Source organism: Mobula birostris, chromosome 6 (genome assembly GCF_030028105.1).
Source record: "Mobula birostris isolate sMobBir1 chromosome 6, sMobBir1.hap1, whole genome shotgun sequence".
Classification (NCBI taxonomy): Eukaryota; Metazoa; Chordata; class Chondrichthyes; order Myliobatiformes; family Myliobatidae; genus Mobula; species Mobula birostris.
This window is the reverse complement of record NC_092375.1, coordinates 65,582,559-65,601,721: the sequence shown is the minus strand read 5'-3', so window position 1 is coordinate 65,601,721 and position 19,163 is coordinate 65,582,559. Positions and strand designations below refer to the sequence as shown.

Here is a 19,163-nt window from a genome sequence, read left to right as displayed (position 1 = left end):
TGGAGTAATCTGATCAAAACGCGCTGCCAGTAAAAGAACTGCTCAACTGGATTGTTGTGTTGTGTTGTCACAATCATGAATTAAGTTTGTGTTTCCTGTAAGTGTGGCCCTTCACTTGATCCGATTTATTGTTGTAAATATATATATTTTATTTAATTTTGAGATCAAAAGCTTGGAATGTTAGCTTGTTTTGGAACATTTATGTTCATCATAGCTTCTCAGTGAAGTATGATTAAGGGAAGCCTGGCAATATTTTGATACCTTGGGCATGTAATAGCTCTTCAGGCAAGTGGACAATAATGCAGAGGTAGTGCATTTCACAATGCACTCAGTTCATTGGCTTGGCTGGGCTGCTGGCTTTCTGCCATCCATTTTTTGTGAACTTGGCTGATCCCTTTCTCTTTCAATAACAAATTATTCCTTCCCACCACAGAAGTCCTAAGTATTGATTAGACGTAATTGAATACTTTTAGAGCCACTGCCTAGCTCCATCAGGTGCAAGGTGTTACAAATGGTGCCATTCTCATTTATTAGTGGCTAAATTAATAAATCAGTGACAAAGGGATTGATTTTCTTTGATAATTTTTAAGATGCACCATCTATATATCAATAAAATTCTCCCGTTTTCCTCCTGCAATAATAAAGTAAAATATCACTGAAACTATTCCTTTGGAATCTGCTAAAGCACGTGCTGCTAAGGATAGAATCAGGCTGTGTGTGCACTTTTGGTCATTTGCCCCTTCTACCTTTTTCTCAGCTCTTTGAACAGCAAAATCCAAGGAGTCAAGATTATATAGTATATTGTTGGGGCAGGAAAGTGTTAAATTTTGTAGCCTGGCAAAAATACACATGCAGGACAACAAATACTTTTTCGGGTCTTTCATTCCTTCATCTGTTTTAGATGTTTTAATGCAGAAAGAGGGTATCAAAATACAAATGTAAAACAACAAATTGAATTTAAAGGAAACACAGTTACAATCTCAGCTTAATTTCAGTCTACATACTTGTGTATCAATCAGTTATGTATGCAGTATGAAAATAAATAAAACAAAATGTACAAAACCAACACAGTAGTGGCAATCCTTAAAAAGCAATACAAACAACATAGAATCCCACCTTATTCACAACATCAAAAATATCAATAAATACATTTCGTCTTAACTAAGAGGTATACTCAATTTGGCACACACGTGCTTAATTTCCAAACACATATAGGCTAGAGACCCTGAAACAAGTTCTCCTCACTCTCGCTACGTGAACAGAGATTAACACATTCACATTCGGTCATGAAACAATAAAGTAAGACAAAACTAAACTTTTACAGAAACTTTTTCAACATATTGCCTTGTAGTTAAATCACTGGAAAGACTAATCTACTGGGGCAATAAGGAACTTTGCACAACCATGCTATCCAGCATCAATACCTTACTTGTGAAAATCTAAAGCATCCACATGTAAAACATGTCAAATTACCGATATTCTAGATTTACAAACAAGTGTAAATGAACTTACATGGATACTATCAAATATTATTCACCTTTCCTCACGTCATTCTTTCTAGAACATTGTAACTCTTCTTTCCACCCCATACATGCATAATGACATCATCTTTTTCTCTTAAAGGCACAGGCAGTATTTTAGCATTACCAGGGTGAATACATAAGTGCATTTTAACAATAAAGAATGATATTCAACAGTCACCTAGTTACATAAATATTTTTAGAAATCAGCAAAAGGTTATTTAAATTCATTTCCCTAAAATAATGCAGGCAACTCTCCCAAAGCAGTAAAATGTTGTCAATCCAAGCCCTTTACTAATTCCTAGCAGGTGAAGTGAGTGTAGGACGATGCCTTCTCTTCCTGCGTTCACAAGAGAGAACTGTTTAAACCTGGATTTTGGTTGGCAGCTTAAGGATGCAGAAGTAGGGGTGTCTAAAGTTACCCCTGTTCATCAGGAACTCATGTTATGGCTTTTAAAAGGTTGCCTTTAGATCCGCAGAAAGCTGGGATAGTATTTCAATTTACTGACCTTTAGATGATAGGTCATTGACCCTGCTTCTCTATCCACAGGTACTACCTGATGCTGAGTGCTTTCAGTGTGCTTGGCCTTTATTTCAGATTTTCCTTTCATGATTTTAAGGTCACAGGATTTTAATGAACCAAAGTGTCACCTTGCAATAGTTCTAGTCACTGAATGAGGCCTTGAAAAAGTCACTGGCTGTCAAAGATGTCATGAATATTGAAAAGATGGACTCTTGACCTCACAATCTACCTCATATGACCTTGCACTTCGTTGTCTACCTACACTGCATTTTCTCTGTACACTTCATTCTGCATTCTATTATTGTCTTACCTTGTACTTACTCGGTGCACGATGCAATGAATTGATCTGCATGAACGGAAAGCAGGATAAGTTTCATGTGACAATAAGGTGGCATCCAACATTAATTGTTGGATCTCCTGTTAGGGAATGAGACAGGGCAGGTGACGGAGGTATTTGTTGGGGAGCACTTCGGGTCCAGTGATCACAATACAATTAGTTTCAGTGTAATTATGGAGAAGGATAGGACTGGACCTAGTATTGAGATTTTTGATTGGAGAAAGGCTAACTTTGAGGAGATGCGAAAGGATTTAGAAGGAGTGGATTGGGAAAATTTGTTTTATGGGAAGGATGTAACAGAGAAATGGAGGTCATTTAAAGGTGAAATTTTGAGGGCTCAGAATCTTTGTGTTCCTGTTAAGTTGAAAGGAAAAGTTAAAAGTTTGAGAGAGCCATGGTTTTCAAGAGATATTAGAAACTTGGTTCAGAAAAAGAGAGGGATCTTCAATAAATATAGGCAGCTTGGAGTTAATGAGGTACTCGAGGAATAGAAAGAATGTAAAAAGAAATCTTAAGAAAGAAATTAGAAAAGCTAAAAGAAAATACGAGGCTGCTTTGGCAAGTAAGGTGAAAATAAACCCAAAGGGTTTCTACAGTTATGTTAGTGGCAAAAGGATAGTGAGGGATAAAACTGGTCCCTCGGAGAATCAGAGTGGATGGCTATGTGCGGAGCCAAAAGAGATGGGGGAGATTTTGAACAATTTCTTTTCTTCGGTATTCACTGAGGAGAAGGATAAAGGAAACAAGTAAGGTAGTTATGGAAAGTATGACAATTAAAGAAGAGGAAGTACTGGCACTTTTAAGGAATATAAAAGTGGTTAAGTCTCCAGGTCCGGACAAGATATTCCCTAGGACCTTGAGGGAAGTTAGGTAAAAATAGCAGGGGCTCTGACAGAAATATTTCAGATGTCATTAGAAACGGGGATGGTGCCGGAGGATTGGCGTATTGCTCATGTGGTTTCATTGTTTTAAAAGGGTTCTAAGAGTAAACCTGGCAATGATCGGCCTGTGAGTTTGACGTCATTGGTGGGTAAATTGATGGAAAGTATTCTTAGAGATGGTATATATAATTATCTGGATAGCAGGGTCTGATTAGGAACAGTCAACATGGATTTGTGCGTGGAAGGTCATGTTTGACAAATCTTATTGAATTTTTTGAAGAGGTTACTAAGAAAGTTGATGAGGGTAAAACGGTGGATGTTGTCTATACGGACTTCAGTAAGGCCTTTGACAAGGTTCCACACGGAAGGTTAGTTAGGAAGGTTCAATCGTTAGGCATTAATATCGAAGTAGTAAAATGGATTCAGCAGTGGCTAGATGGGAGACGCCAGAGAGTAGTGGTGGATAACTGTGTGTCAAATTGGAGGACGGTGTGTAGCGGTGTGCCTCAGGGATCTGTACTGGGTCCAATGTTGGTTGTAATATATATTAATGATCTGAATGATGGGGTGGTAAATTGTATTTGTAAGTATACAGATGATACTAAGATAGGTGGAGTTGTGGATGATGAGGTAAGTTTTCAAAACTTGCAGAGAGATTTAGGACAGTTAGAAGAGTGGGCTGAAAGATGGCAGATGGAGTTTAATGCTGAAAAATGTGAGGTGCTACATTTTGGTAGAACTAATCAAAATAGGACATACGTGGTAAATGGTAGGGCATTAAAGAATGCTTTAGAACAGAGGGATCTAGGAATAATGGTGCATAGTTCCCTGAAGATGGAATCTCATGTGGATAGGGTGGTGAAGAAAGCTTTTGGTTTGCTGGCCTTTATTAATCAGAGCATTGAGTATAGGAGTTGGGATGTAATGTTGAATTTGTATAAGGCATTGGTAAGGCCAAATCTGGAGTATTGTGTACAGTTCTGGTCACCGAATTATAGGAAATATGTCAATAAAATTGAGAGAGTACAGAGGAGGTTTATTAAAATGTTGCCTGGGTTTCATCTCCTAAGTTACAGAGAAAGGTTGATCAAGTTAGGTCTTTATTCTTTGGAGTGTAGAAGGTTGAGGGGGGACTTGATAGAGGTATTTAAAATTATGAGGGGGATTGATAGAGTTGACGTGGTTAGACTTTTTCCATTGAGAGTGGGGAAGATTCAAACAAGGACATGGGTTGAGAGTTAGAGGAAAAAAGTTTAGGTGTAACATGAGGGGGAACTTCTTTACTCAGGGAGTGGTAGCTGGGTGGAATGAGCTTCCAGCAGAAGTGGTTGAGGCAGGTTCTATGTTGTCATTTAAAGTTAAATTGGATAGATATATGGACAGGAAAGGAATGGAGGGTTATGGGCTGAGTGCAGGTCGGTGGGACTAGGATAGGGTAAGAGGGTGGCATGGACCAGAAGGGCCGAGATGGCCTGTTTCCGTGCTGTAATTGTTATATGGTTATTAAGGACCCTCACCATTCAGCACATGCCCTTGTTATGATACTCCCATTGTGGAGGAGCTACAGGAGCCTGAACACCAAAGGTGAATGCTTTGGGAGTAGTCCTTCAACCCTGCCCTCAGATATCAGAACAGTTCTTCGACATGTGAACACTACCTTGTTATTTTCTTTTGCACTACTTAACAGTAATTCATTTTGTCTTGTACTGCACTGCTGCCTCAAAACAGCAAACATCATGTCTTATGTCAGTGATAGTAAACTTGATTCTGATTCTGACCTACGACACCTGAAAGACCATCCCACAAATTCAGTAGCAGAACTAATATCTGTACAGAATGACCACTCACCATTCCAGGAATAAACTAGCCTGCCTTGAATTCATTTTAAGCTCTGAAAACAAATGAAGTGTGTTTGAACCCTGTCTTTCTGACTCTGAAAAACTGGAGCATAAAGAAATGAGAAGGTAATAACACTGAAAAGAATGGAGGTCGTGTTGGGAGTATAATCACCAGCACATGAGTAAATAGCATTCAACATTCATTGCGTTATATATGATTAAAACCTTGAAACAATTCACCTTCACCAAAATCAGTTTGTTGATTAGATACTGTAAATTTCTGCAAGTTCATGCCCAGGAACACAGTTCAAATGCACCTCTGTTGCATTATTTTTATCAGCCTCTGCATCAAGACTTCTTTGAGCCTTTGGTCTCTATACATCCAAGTAGTAAAAATATATTTATAAAGATTCAATGAAGAATCAAGTTTTGAAGTTCACCTAAAACAATTTTGATGACCAAGACTGAATGGATGTGAAACAGTGTTGGTAACAATGTTCATAATTAAAGCAAGGTTAGAATGTGATTGGGAAATTAGAAGTCTATTTATCTTGGATTGAACCTCAAAGGATGCAAGGGAAAATGAATAACAAATAATGTTTGCTAAAAGATTAGGAAGTGAAATCCACAAAAGATAGTTGATATGTATAATAAACTTTCAGTTGAGGATGTTGATTTATGCAATGTTAGCATTGTACTGAAGGGTTTGGGGGAGTCGAATTAGTTTTATTTTGGAATTTTGCAAATTGTTATCAGCAAAAGGAAATTAACTTTCCCCAACTGAGGGAAACAATGGGAGGTAGCACAGATTCAGTGACATAATTGTTGTACATAGACATTAGCTGCTTTTCCCTGTCTGAATTTTCTGTAATTGTTCTGTAATTATAACCACTGTGATGCAAAACTTTTTCTTGTTTTCTGCAAGACTTGATGAAAACAGAGCTGAGCCTAATATTGCAGGTTCAGCAAGAACTGATATCTCCCCTCAAACTTTCCTCCTATTCTTCTATATCTCAAATAAATAACTAGAGTTTGGAAAAGTAGAATAATTAATAAGTTGCAATTAATTGTGTGAACATCACAAAGTTTCATTTTTACAATTTCAACTACACTTTTAACGTTCAAAGTTTCATTAATTATCAAATTATGTATCCGTATACAACACTGCGATTTGTCTTCTCCAGAAAGCCATGAAACAAAGAAAGAACATGAAGGTTGTTCAGAGAGAAACAGCAAACCCTCCTCTCCCCTTCCCCCACACAAAGAAGAACGGTATCCCAGTCATCAACCCCCAAGCCCCCCTACCACCGCACAAGACAGAACAAGAACATCCACCCCCAAAACCCCTCCCCTCACACAACAAAACAGAATGAAATCGGCAAAAAACACAGAATATAAAAACTATAAATCTAAGAAAGTCCACAGTCTGTAAACACATAATGCAGAACCATGGTAACATCTTTCTTCGTCAATAAAGAGAGAGACACCATACAAGCACATAGGTCTACCCGCCTGTCACAGTGACCACTCAGCAATAGGTTTCTCTCAGACTGCTTCTCAGCAGCGATCAAAAGGAAGGCAGTCGGCACTGAACTCTCACCTGCCTTCCAGATTCACCTCAATATCTCAATCTTCCTCATCGCTTTAATGGGTGATTAATGGATGCTTTAATTGGAGAAATGGAGTCAAACATCGGCTCATGCTCTGTCTCAAAGTTTCTTCCCCTCGAGACCTTCCAAGTGCACATTTGCTTCCTGGAATCTTCTTGAAGATTGCCAAGTGCTAGATCATTCAAATGATATCCAAGCTCTAAATTGCAGACTCTAACAGTTCCAGAAACACATTTAAGACAAAAAACAGACATAAAAGAAGTAAAGTAGACATTTTCATGGGCTACCCGGAAGATGTCGATGGATGGAGTGTTCTATGCTGGTGCCACCTTGACTGGAAGTTTTAGTTTTAGAATTTAAGTTATTTTTAATCTCTGTTCAAGAATCAGAGTTGATTTAATATTTAAAGTGTCCTTTGAATCAATAGAAGTTATCTCTTTGCAAATCTTAGGTGGTGAGAATTAATATGATATAATAGAGCCACATCTCTTTGTGTTTCCCCTGTAACACCCCTCATTTAGGAATGTTATTTTTTGCTCGAGCTATTGATATAATCAAGATGTTAACAAATAAGACTAATCCTATACCTACTCCTGAAATATTGAACTCTTTATTTATTCTTCATCACACAATACAGCAGAAACAAAAGTGGATGTAACATACTTGTTAAGTGAAAAGACAACTGGGTGATGAAAATCTGAAATCCAGAAACAAGATTAATTTATTTAAATACATCACATCAGAAACAAGTAAATTTGGTATTTAAAAAAACTCTTGAAAATAATGATGTTTGGTTTGTAGGGCTTGATATGGCCATTCCTATCCAAGTTATTCTTAAGCCAGTCTTTGCATAAATTCTGTGAACAATAGAATAAATTCTAGGTTCAGGCCCTCTGCCCTCTGCCGCCCCAGGTTATGACAGGGTTCTGGCCCTAGGAATTGCTTGTAACCTGGATAGTTTGCAAGTCAGAAATATAGCCATGAACTAAGTTTCCATACATCAGAAGATGCCTGCAGCAGCTGGCAAATCTATCCCACTGGTCTCCCATACACTTGTTCATACTGTATATACAAGCTGTACATAAATAGGGTATCAGTAATTTGTCTTAATTTTAATTTTGTGGTAACTAAAAGGGCAACAAGTGTAATAAATTATAGATTTGGAACAAGGATGCAAAGTTTAAGGCTTCATGTCTATTTTTAGATTTGAAACATATAATGGAAAGAATAAAGAATGAACACTTTTTCCTGGTACGTTAATGAAAAAAGATTGGCTGAATAGTAGTTGAATGATTGAGTCTTTGCAATACAAATTACCTTGATCTGTGACACAACTTTTCATTTCAATTTTTGTCACTTTCCACCTGTAGTTGAAAAGGTTCAAACTCAGTGGGATGAGGTGCAAAGCCGGTTACAGTCTCGCACCCAACAGTTGCAGGAAATGCTAAAGGATTCCAGTAAATGGCTGGAAGCCAAGCAAGAGGCAGAGGAACTTCTTGAGAAAGCCAGAACAAAGCAGGGAACCTGGAAGGAAATGTCCTACACCGTGGAAATACTAATGAAGCAGAATGCAGACGTAAAGGTAATTAAAATGGCTCTACAGATTTTGTTGCCTTTTTTTTAAAGAGGTAAGCAAATCAGCAGGAGATCACAAATGCTGGCTTGCTTCCAGCTGAAGTCAACAACTTACTTTTTTAATGTGCATAAATATTGTAACATAGTTAGACATTTCAGAGGCATGCTGTTTGATATGGTGCTGCATAAAGAGGTATTGAGACAGATAATCAAAAGGTAAATTTAAAGGAGTTTTTTTTTGTGGAAATGAGAGATGGAGAAAGGGTGAGTGAGGGGATTGCAGCTGATGGAATAAATATTCTGAGGCATTGCAATTATAATGAACCAGAAACTGAAATTCAGGAAATTTAAAAAACCCAGTACAGGAGCAGGTTATACAGGGGTGACAACACGGAGAGATCCAAACAGCAAAATAAGAATTTTACATTTCCCATTTTAAATCCTCGCAGCAAGTGATTTTTATGATTTGCTGTTATCATGGAGATAGGAGCTGCTTTCTTGAAATGATTGGACTAGTTATATGATCCAAAAATCTTTTATCTTTAGGACATGTAAGTCAATATGGGATAATGGAAAAAGCATAACTGAACAAGGACTGTAATTGCACTCAATTGTATACTATAAATTGGAATCTGTGTGGGGGCCACATTAAAATTAAGCACTATTTTACTTGATTGAATGATAAAATAATTATCTTAGATTTTTATCTACCATATTAATTTAAAAGTAAAATAATTTTAAATCCTGGAGAAATTAAGCTAAAAAAAAGCTGCAGATGCTAGATGTCTGAAATTAAACTGAAGATGCAGGAAGAAGACAACAGATAAATCAACATTTTGTAGAGAGAGAAACAAATCTATTGTTTCAGGACATCAAAACAGAACTGAATACTTCTAAATTTATTTATATTTTGATTGACTGTCATCTCCCAGTTAATAACTTTATCTATTTATTCAAACTATTTTCTTAAATTCATGTAAGATACTTTGATAAAATTTGGAAACTCTAATGAAGAAGTTCAAAGCATTGTATGAAATTTCATCCACCAGTTTGCTTCCTTGATAAAACAGACATTTGGAGAATGTTCCACCCAATTTAAACAGTGAAATTAAGGTAATGAAGCACTTGGAATGTGCATTTGATTATTCAGATAAAGCATGGTAACAAATGGAGCCTGAAACCAAAAAAAAATGTGTCATTAGTATAATTATGCAAGATCATTCCATTAAGTCAAGTAAGAAAAGGAATAATGGCCTTGTAATAGGGTACCCCATCAAACATGCATTACACCAATCTGTTATTAATGCCTATAACAACGACCTATAGGAGGCAGTAAATTATGTCCCAGGTAGCGTAATCCAAGTGACATAAATTCACATAATATACATTTCAAAACAGATGCAATTACATGAGGCACAGTGTTATACCACAGTCGGTTATGAATTACATTTGAATGTTTAGTTTCTTTTTAGTTGGTCAAATCTTCATAGACATTCTTTCATGTGAGATTAGTGAAGTTATATAATTTCCCCTCACAGTCAACCCCATTTTGAGAAAATTGTGTCAAACTTTTGTAAGAAGCTGAGTCTGAAAGAAAAGTTTCATGTATAATGACAAGGTGGGTAGATTCTTGTCTAACTCTTAAAACCTTTTGCCCACTTTCTCTCCTCTCATCCAGATGGTGATTTCACATGTGTTGTGTGGTTTCTATGCATAAGGCAAGGGAAGGGAATGATGTGCAGCTGGCAAGAGTAGAAAGGACATTGCCGTTAACCCATGGGATTGTCCACAGCATGGCCTCATCCTGGGTGTGATTTCTCTAACGAAACAGGGGCAAGCCTTTGATGGGGAGGCCAAAAGCTTCTCAAATGGTTAAGGAGAGAACTGCCTGATCCACCTGTCCATCAGCATTCCCATTCAATATTATAGAAGGAATATAACTTGGTCATGGTCTAATCAAAATCACAGAAGTTAGAAGTCTATTCCATTGCAAAAGATACTATTGAATTATCAACACAAGGAACTTGGATGGGCACATAGATTTTAGGAAAATGGGAGGCTATGCAAAAGGGAAGGGTTAGATGGTGAATTTAAGAGTAAGTTAAAATGTCAGCATAACATTGTAGGCTGAGGACCTGTACTGTGCTGTTATGTCCTATGTTGTAATTTCAAATTTGACATCTTAAAGATTTTCTTATCTGGTTGGAGAGTGAGAATATCTAGTCAATTTATTGACCTATGAAATCGGGATAAAATTTTAGCTAAGTTTTTGTCTTTCTCTCTCTCTCTCTCACTCTCACACGTGTGTCCATGAATGTTTCTTCCCTCTTCTTTACCTTTCTCCTGTTGCTTCTCATTTACTGCTTCTGACTTCCCCTTTCCTATTCTTATATTCTTCTCTATCCTAGTGAAGATTAAGATATAAGAATATTATGCATTCTTCACTATCCTTGTCCCTATTCTGACAGGTTTTTAAGATGGAATGCAGTAGCAAATAAAACAAAATATGGAAAGAGAGTGAATGGATCCCTTTGCACTGGCTGCAATTCTTACTGTAGATTCGGAACCTTTTTCAAAATCAGGTTTATTATCACCAGCGTGTGATGTGAAATTTGTTAATTTAGCAGCAGCAGTTCAATGCAATACATAATATAGAAGAGAAAAAAAATAAAAATAATCATAATAAATAAACAAGTAAATCAATTACAGTATACAAGGGCCAACCATCTATCAAAACAACCAACTGAAAATTGGTATGAACAGTTCATTTTTTTGGATTGGTAATTATGAACTAATGAGATCAAAGAGATAAGTGCAAACATGTGCAATTTATATTAATGGCTTGGATGAAGGGTTCAAGTGTACAGTCACAAAATTTGCTGGTTCAAAGTTAGGTGCATTGATAAGTCGTAAGTGAGATGAAAAGAGCCTGCAAAGAATCTAATAAATGCACAAAAAGATGATAAAAAGAATATGAAATCATGGGAAATTATCCAATGTGAAAGAATTTTTAAAAAGGCATATCAATACAAGTAATTAGGAAGGATACTGGATGTTAGCTTTCTCACAAGGGATGTGGAATGCAGAAGTAGGAAAATTTGATACAACTTTGCAGGGTACTGCTGAGGCTGCATCTGAAGTAATGTGGATGGTTTTGATCACTATATTTAAACAAGGATGTGCTATTCCTGGGAGCAGTGCAGACAGTGTGCACTGGGTTAACTCCTAAACTGAAGGGACTGACTGATGAAGGCGCTTTTATACAAACGTATTTAGAGGAGTTACTAAGAATGTGAACAGGCTGTACTGAAACAGTACAAGGTTCAGAAGGGAGGATTGACAGGGTGAATATGGAGGCGTCTAGAACTAGGGATTATATCTTAAAAATAATAAACCAGTCACTTAAAGATGCAGAGTTTCTTCTCTCATGGGGTTGTGAATCTTGGAAATTCTTTTCCCTGGAGCCATGGAGGTTTCATCATTCAGTATGTTCAGGATCAAGACTGGCAGATATTTGAACTGTACGATGTCTGGGAAGAGAAGAGGAAAGTGGTGCAGTGTACAGAATTGCATCAGCCATGATTGTGTTGAATGGTGATTCGGATTCGATGTTTGTGTTGAATGGTGATTTGGGTTTGAGGTTTGTGTTGAATAGTGATTCGGGATCAAGGTTTGTGTTGAATGGTGATTCAGGATCAAGGTTTGTGTTGAATGGTAATTTGGGTTTGAGGCTTGTGTTGAATAGTGATTTGGGATCGATGTTTGTGTTGAATGGTGATTTGGGATCGATGTTTGAGTTAAATGATGATTTGGGTTTGAGGTTTGTGTTGAATAGTGTTTCGGGATTGATGTTTGTGTTGAATGGTGATTTGGGATTGATGTTTGTGTTGAATAGTGGTTTGGGTTTGAGGTTTGTGTTGAATGGTCGGGCCCTTTAAACATTTCAGAAGTCATGACAGAGCATTTGTCATTAAGTTCTATTTTGTAGAATGGAATCTGGCTAACAGTGTGGAAATGAGATGCACCTTACTCCTTTAAATTTACTTTAACTAATCCTCATGTCAAAATAATAACATAACTGTTCCCCTAGTTCAGGATTTATACCTTTTATGATCCTTATAAAAGCAGCATTTGAAAAGAGTGGGATGAAGTTATAGGAGTTTAATAGTATGAAATAATTCACTGTAATTGCAGTGCACAAGGCGTAGACATTGATAATAAATGTGATCCACTTTGTCACGCCAAGTGGTAAGGTATTGTCCTCTCTTAACTTCTCTCCAAAAAGTTTTCCATGCAGTTCTGCAGTTTTTTCCTATAACATTCCAGAAGCTATTTACTTTAATGTATAAAATCCACTGAGGTTTGTGGCTATTCTTCCAAAAGAGTAAACGTGCATCATGTTCTTAGCTCATTTTGTGCAGGCAAATTTTGTCCAAGAATCATTGGATAGTGCACAAGGGCATGAACATTTTCCCAACCATCTCCATCTCCAGCAATACTAAAGACATTAATAATTTGGCTTTTCCACAATGCCTTTCCTACTGGAACTAACATAGCTGTATGTGTGTTTATGCTACTGAAAGAGCCGAGAAATGTCATCATTGTGTTAAGTGCTCTGTACTTCACACCAGAAAATTCTCTAGTTATAAAATCGTGATGCTAACTGTGCCTTCCTCACACTAACTCTGTGTCAGCACTGATGGAATACTTCCAATTCCAATGATGAATTATTTTTCTTCCTTTTGGAATTGAGTTCCAAAGTTTGAAACTCCATAGAGATTTAAACAGTTTCCTGCTTTTAAATTATATCCTCCTTTTCCTTTCTGTTCATTAAATCAATTCTGAAGGGTTAAGAGTTTCCTACCTGTTTATCAACATGTAGAAAAGTCTCTTCTTACACTCCCCCCCCACGCCCCCCGAGTACTCAGGCCAAATTCAACTTTCTCTGACATAATGCACAATTTCTATGAATGTTGGCTGTTGTTCATTATTTAGCTCAGCGAAGTTCTGCTCCTCAAACTTAAAGGATTTTTGATGGTGCATTACACTTTTAAATGCATCATCTCAATTGAAAATAGCATGAAACAATTTTTAAAGCATTCGTATTGTATCAAAAATTCAGAGTTTTACCCCCTGGGTATGTATTTCCAAAGTGCAATATTTGTAGCAACTGAAACCTGTTAACATTTTCAGCTTAGGGAATGGTACATTGTCAATAAATCCCTTCCTGCAGTGGTGGCCAACTTCCGATGCACCATGCTGATGTCTCTAAGCAATAAGATGTGTGAGACTGTAAGTGCGTCCTTCACGGCTGCATAGGCTATTTGGGAGCACACACTCATGGACTGTGACTGAATAAGTGCAAAGATATAAATACACATATGGTAAATTACTCACCGCACTTTGCAAATGTGGAAAACCTCTTAAATGTTAGCTGATGGAGTCACGGGGGAGCTTAGAAATACATCAGCTGTGGTCTCTTTCTTTTGTCCCTTGCTGAGGATGACGTTTATGAGGAGGAGTTCCATTTGCAGATGTTAGGCCCGTTTGATTTCTCCAGTTTCTTGCTCCTTGGTGTGACTACTTGCAGACTCATAGTTCCTTAATACCAGAAGGTAATGTGGTACTTAGAAGCATGATTAGGATTCCTTGCCCAACCAGTTCTACCATCTTATGCTAATTTTATACACTCCACAATTGCCAGCTGTGCTCTGAACTCTGGAATTAACAGCCTTTAAGTTTGCACCTCATCACAGTGCTCCTTAAAATATTGATTCCTGACCAAACTTCTGCTACCTGTCCCAACATGTCTTCAGAATGTGTCAAACTATCAAATTATCCTCCCAGTCACGAGCTCTGGGACGTTCAAAGCAGTAGTTGTAATAGAGGGAGTATTATGTGAAATTGTTCATAGTATCCGGTAGAAGTTTGGATTATCATTTGTAGGGAATGTCATTTGGAGTTGTTACGTACCCTGTAACTGGGTTGCCAAACCAGCAGAGATGGATCACTCAGTTGGAGTCTGGATTAATAGGACTAAGAAAGTTTTATTAAAGAAACAAGCAACACAGTACTCTAATCAAAAGGATAATAAATGCAACAGTTCAGCAATGATAAACACACATGTACACAGAATTAAGATAACAGGATCAATCAAGCTCTATCGTTGTCTAGGGGTAAGTGACCAGTTTCAAAGTGACGCAAAGTTCAGTTCAACTTAGTTCAGTTCAGTTCGCAGAAAGTGGGGGGAAGGAGAGAGAGAGCAAACGAATGAATATTCAAAACGGCTTCCACACACAGACCTTCGCAGTCAGCTTTCGGGTGAGTCCTTTGTGATGTCATCTGAGGTCACCGACCGTGACCCCCTCCGTTTCCAGATACGATCGTTTCTCTGCGGTGAACCTGGCACCCAGGCAAGGGTGGACACACACCAAGTTCCCGCCGATCGTGCCTTTCCACCCTGTGCGTCTATGGCCCGGTACTTCCCACCGACTTGTGAGAGATGCACCGCTTCCAGGGTCTTGTTACCTCGGGTGTCGTGTGTGTCCTGCCTTAGCGAACCTGTCCCTTTTTATCCCCCTGCTGGGGTATCGCCTGTCCATCACTTCAAACAGTTTAAGGTTCAAAGGGGGAGCCGATCCTGACAGCTCTCCTTCCGTTACTCTCTCCCGTCCCTTCATTAAGATCTCCAAATGCTGCTCCATTGTTTTCCTTATCTCTCTCTCTCCTGAAGACAGGCGGCAGACCAACTGCTGATCCCACTGGTGCCAGCACAGGACAGCTAACATCTTAATCTATGTGTATTCTCGTCACAGAGTTGACTTTGTCAGTACTTAATTTTCAAAGTACTTTTGAGATGAAAACACAAGGTCAAGTCTTGCTGGTGCAGATCCTCTCAGATAAAGTCACCATCTATGGTCTTTGCCTGTCTTGACTTACTTGGGATGGTGCAGGGCACCTGCATCATTGATTTTAAGCATCCCAGAGATGTGTTTTCAGCAGCTCTGGCACTGAGGAAGCCTCACATCTCAGAACACGACAAAAAAATTGAAGGATGTCAAAGCTTAGCCCTCAACTTTTTGAAATCAGAGTGATCTTTAATTATTTTAAATGCCTGGTATGAGACATTAAAAAAATTAAAAATGAAGATCGGAACTTAAAAATGTATCAGGAATGTTAAAATTTAGAAAAGTTAAAAAAGAAATAACTAAAAATACTTAAATTAATTATAAATGATACTGCACTGTAGTGAAATATTTTTTGAATAGTAACTAACTTCCGGCCTTGGTGCTCAGTCGGCAGCCCAGTGATGCCCAGTGAAAACCCATTCCCATTTGGATGCTTGTGGATCTCTGCAAGGCTAGGTGCTACTTCCAAACTACGGGTGGAGAAAAACAATCAAACAAGCTGACAGATTAACATTCCAGGTCTGTACGTTACTGGAGGACTTGAGTGCGTGAATGGAAGTAGCAGACTGATTTAACCTTTTGCCCACCCATATTTCCACTTAAGCACCTAAATGCAGGTAATTTCTGGCATCAGACACCAGGATATGTCCTGTTGTGCAATAGTGCTGCTCTTAGTTACAAGGGCAGCATTCTGAGAACCGAGGGATTGTGGGCTGGACATGGGACTGTAACACTGTCATTGCTGCCATCTAGTGGGACTGCACAGTGAATTGCCTGGCACATTGTGTCCTTCACTTTTTCAACAACTAAGTACTTACAGCCAGTTAAATTGTTTTCATTGCTAATTGGGCTTTGAGATGTGAATGACTTCTAATAAAAGTTGTTGATTAAATAAGGAGTTGAAACTTTCAATAGTCCAAAAGCCAGCTGTCACAAAATTGCACTCGAACAATTACCTTTGCTACAATTCTCTGTCCATTCTGTTCAAATTATCGTGTGATAATTTCCAACTGACCCTTTGAGTTTTGATTTATAACTGAGGTCTTTTCTTGTATAATGAAAGGGAAAAATGGAAGTGGAGCAAGAGTCACCATGACGATATCAACGTGAAATTCAAAGCTGAGCTGTACAAGGTGTTTTGTTTGACATTAACACTGCAGAAAAAGCAGCAGCAGCTTGAGGTTTATCTTTGCTCTTGATTGCAATCGGCTTGAACTGCCTCCTCTCAGATGGAATAAAATTAAAATCAAATTTACATAAACATTTGGTTGAAATGTCCACTGAAGCTGTAAAAAAAAATTTCCAAATGATGCTCTAGTGCTCGCTTGAGCAAATGCGCAGAGCTGTGGCAGATAGAATTTAAACTTGATAAGTGTGAGAGGATGCACTTTGGAAGGACATACTCAATAAATGGTAGCACCCTAGGGAGTATCAAGGAACAAGCATATCTCATTGTTTCAGTCCAAGGATTCCTGATGGTAGCAGCATAGGTGGTGAAGAAGGCACATGGCGTGCTTGCTTTTGTTAGCCAAGGAAAATAAAATGAAAGCAGGGATATATTGTACATACTTTATAAAGCATCAGTTGACCCCAGCTGATGTACTGTGAATGGGTGTCATTTCATGGGACAGGGTGCAGATTTGTTGTTCCATTTTATGGAGCTGCTGGATGGAAGTGTTTTTATTGCACTGGAGAAGACAGAGGAGAGATCTGAAAGATACAATAAGTAACAGGAATCCTTTTCCCATAACAGAAGTAACTAAAATTAAAGGGCATGGGTTTTGCATAACAGATTGAGAGGGAAAACATATTCTCCCAGAATCTGAGCAAAGTTACCTGAGTGGTGCAAGACGCTGGTGCTCTTACAAGACTGAAGAACTATCTAGACACAAACATGAATCACTGAGACATAGACTATGGATTATGTGCTGATCAATGGGATTAGCATACGTGGGTGCTTGATGGCATAGACATGCAGGGCTGAAGGGACTGCTTTTGTGATATAAATCTCTATAACTCCATGATTATTGCTCCCCTCCATCTCATCTTTCAGTCATTCCTTAATATCCAAACATTTGGCTTGAGGAACTCATGGATATCAGTCAGGTTGAATCTTGCTCTCACTTGCTGTTTATAAGAAGATATTGTAGTGGTCACAATAACAGTTAATAATGCAGATCTTATCCATAGTGTTTTCATTTGCAGCCAGGGATTCAAAGCTTCAGTGTTTGTCTCTCTAATGAATCAAACCAATAATATTCCCAATCTCTACTGCTGCAAATATTGTTCAATACTAACAGTATGAAAGTAGATTTCTTGCTTTGTTGAGAAATCTGTGAACAGCTATATCTTTCCGAGAAGGTCACTTCCTACATTATGATTTATGTTCTATATTTTTTTGACTTGGAAACAAATGACATTGGGGAGAAAATATATTCCGAGCACTGTTGCTCCAGTTGTCATTCTAAACTGGGTCACTGACAACATACTTAACATAAATGGCAAGGATTGAAGTCTAACAGTGAAGCAATGTGAAATAGAGGTCTTTGATAGAAAAATACATGCCTGTATTTTCAAAGATATTAAGAAGGAACTATTTCTGTCTGCTAAAAGATCAGAATCTCTATTTTGACATAAGAATATAAGGAATGGAAACAGGAGTAGTCTATCTGGCCCACGTCTGCTTCACCATGGTTGATCTGGCCGTGGACTCAGCTCCAGCAACTTGTCTTTCCCCATAACCCTTCATTCCCATGCGATGCAAGAATCAATCTATGTCTTTAATATATTTAATGAGTTAGTCTCTACTGCCTCCCCAGGCAGAGAATTCTACAGATTCATTACTGTCTGTAAGAAGCAGTTTCTTCTCATTTCCGTTTCCAAATCTATTTCCCCCCCCCCCCAAACCTTGAGGCATACTTACCAGTGAAAACTGTCCTGCCTCTATCTTATCTATCTCTTTCATAATTTTATGTTTCCGTAAGACCCTGTCTCATTTTTCTGAATTCCACTGAGTATAGTCCCAAGTGGCTCACTTTCTTAAATTATCCCCCTCATCTCCAGAATCCACCTCGTGAACCTACTCTGCACTGTCTTGAAAGCCAAAGTTCAAAGTAAATTTATTATCAATGTACATAAGTGTCACTATATACAATCCAGAGATTCATTTTCTTGCTGGCAATCACAGTAAGTAGAATAAACACAATAGAATCAATGGAAGACTGCAACAAACAGGATGGACAACCAATGTGCAAAGAAGACAAGAAACTGTGCAAATATAAAAAGAGAGGGAAAAAAGAAATAATAATAATAAATAAATAAACAATTCATATCAAGAACATGACATGAAGAGTCCTTGCAAGTGAGTCTATAGGTTGAGGGAACACTTCAGCGATGGGGTTAGTAAAGTGATCCCCTCTGGTTCAAGAGCCTGATGGTTGAGGGGTTATAACTCTTCCTGGACTGGTGTGTGGGTCCTGTGGCCCCTACACCTTCTTTCTAATGGCAAAAGTGAGAAGAGCACATGGCCTGGATGGTGGGCATCCAATATTTGCTCTCGCCTCTATTCACTTTATATATCTGAAGAAACTGTTGGTATCCTCTTTAATATTATAGGCTAGCTTACTTTTGTATTCCATCTTTACCTTCTTAATGACTTTTTTAGTTGCCTTCTGTTGGTTTTGAAAAGCTTCCCAATATTCTAACTTCCCACTAATTTTTGCTCTATTATATACCCTCTCTTTGGCTTTTATGCTGGTTTTAACTTCTCTATTTAGCCATGGTTGTGTCATTTTCCCTTTTGAATACTTCTTTCTCTTTGGGATGTATACATCCTGTGCCTTCCAAATTGCTTCCAGAAATTCCAGCCATTGCTGCTCTGCCGTCATCCCTGCCAGTGTTCTTTTCCAATCAGTTCTGGCCAAATCCTCTCTCATGCCTCTGTAAGTTCCTTTATTCCACTGTAATATTGA

General features: G+C 38.1%; 1 protein-coding gene across 12 annotated transcripts in view; it reads left to right on the top strand.

The window, feature by feature from the left end:
* The window catches only part of dmd (dystrophin), a 1,961,093-nt gene that overhangs the window by 1,598,357 nt on the left and 343,573 nt on the right, over positions 1 to 19,163 (top strand). For all 12 annotated transcript variants that reach the window (XM_072260552.1, XM_072260560.1, XM_072260554.1 and 9 more), the window contains one exon: positions 8,080 to 8,291. In XM_072260552.1, the coding sequence (XP_072116653.1) occupies positions 8,080 to 8,291 (212 nt within the window). The remainder of the gene's footprint in view (positions 1 to 8,079; positions 8,292 to 19,163) is intronic.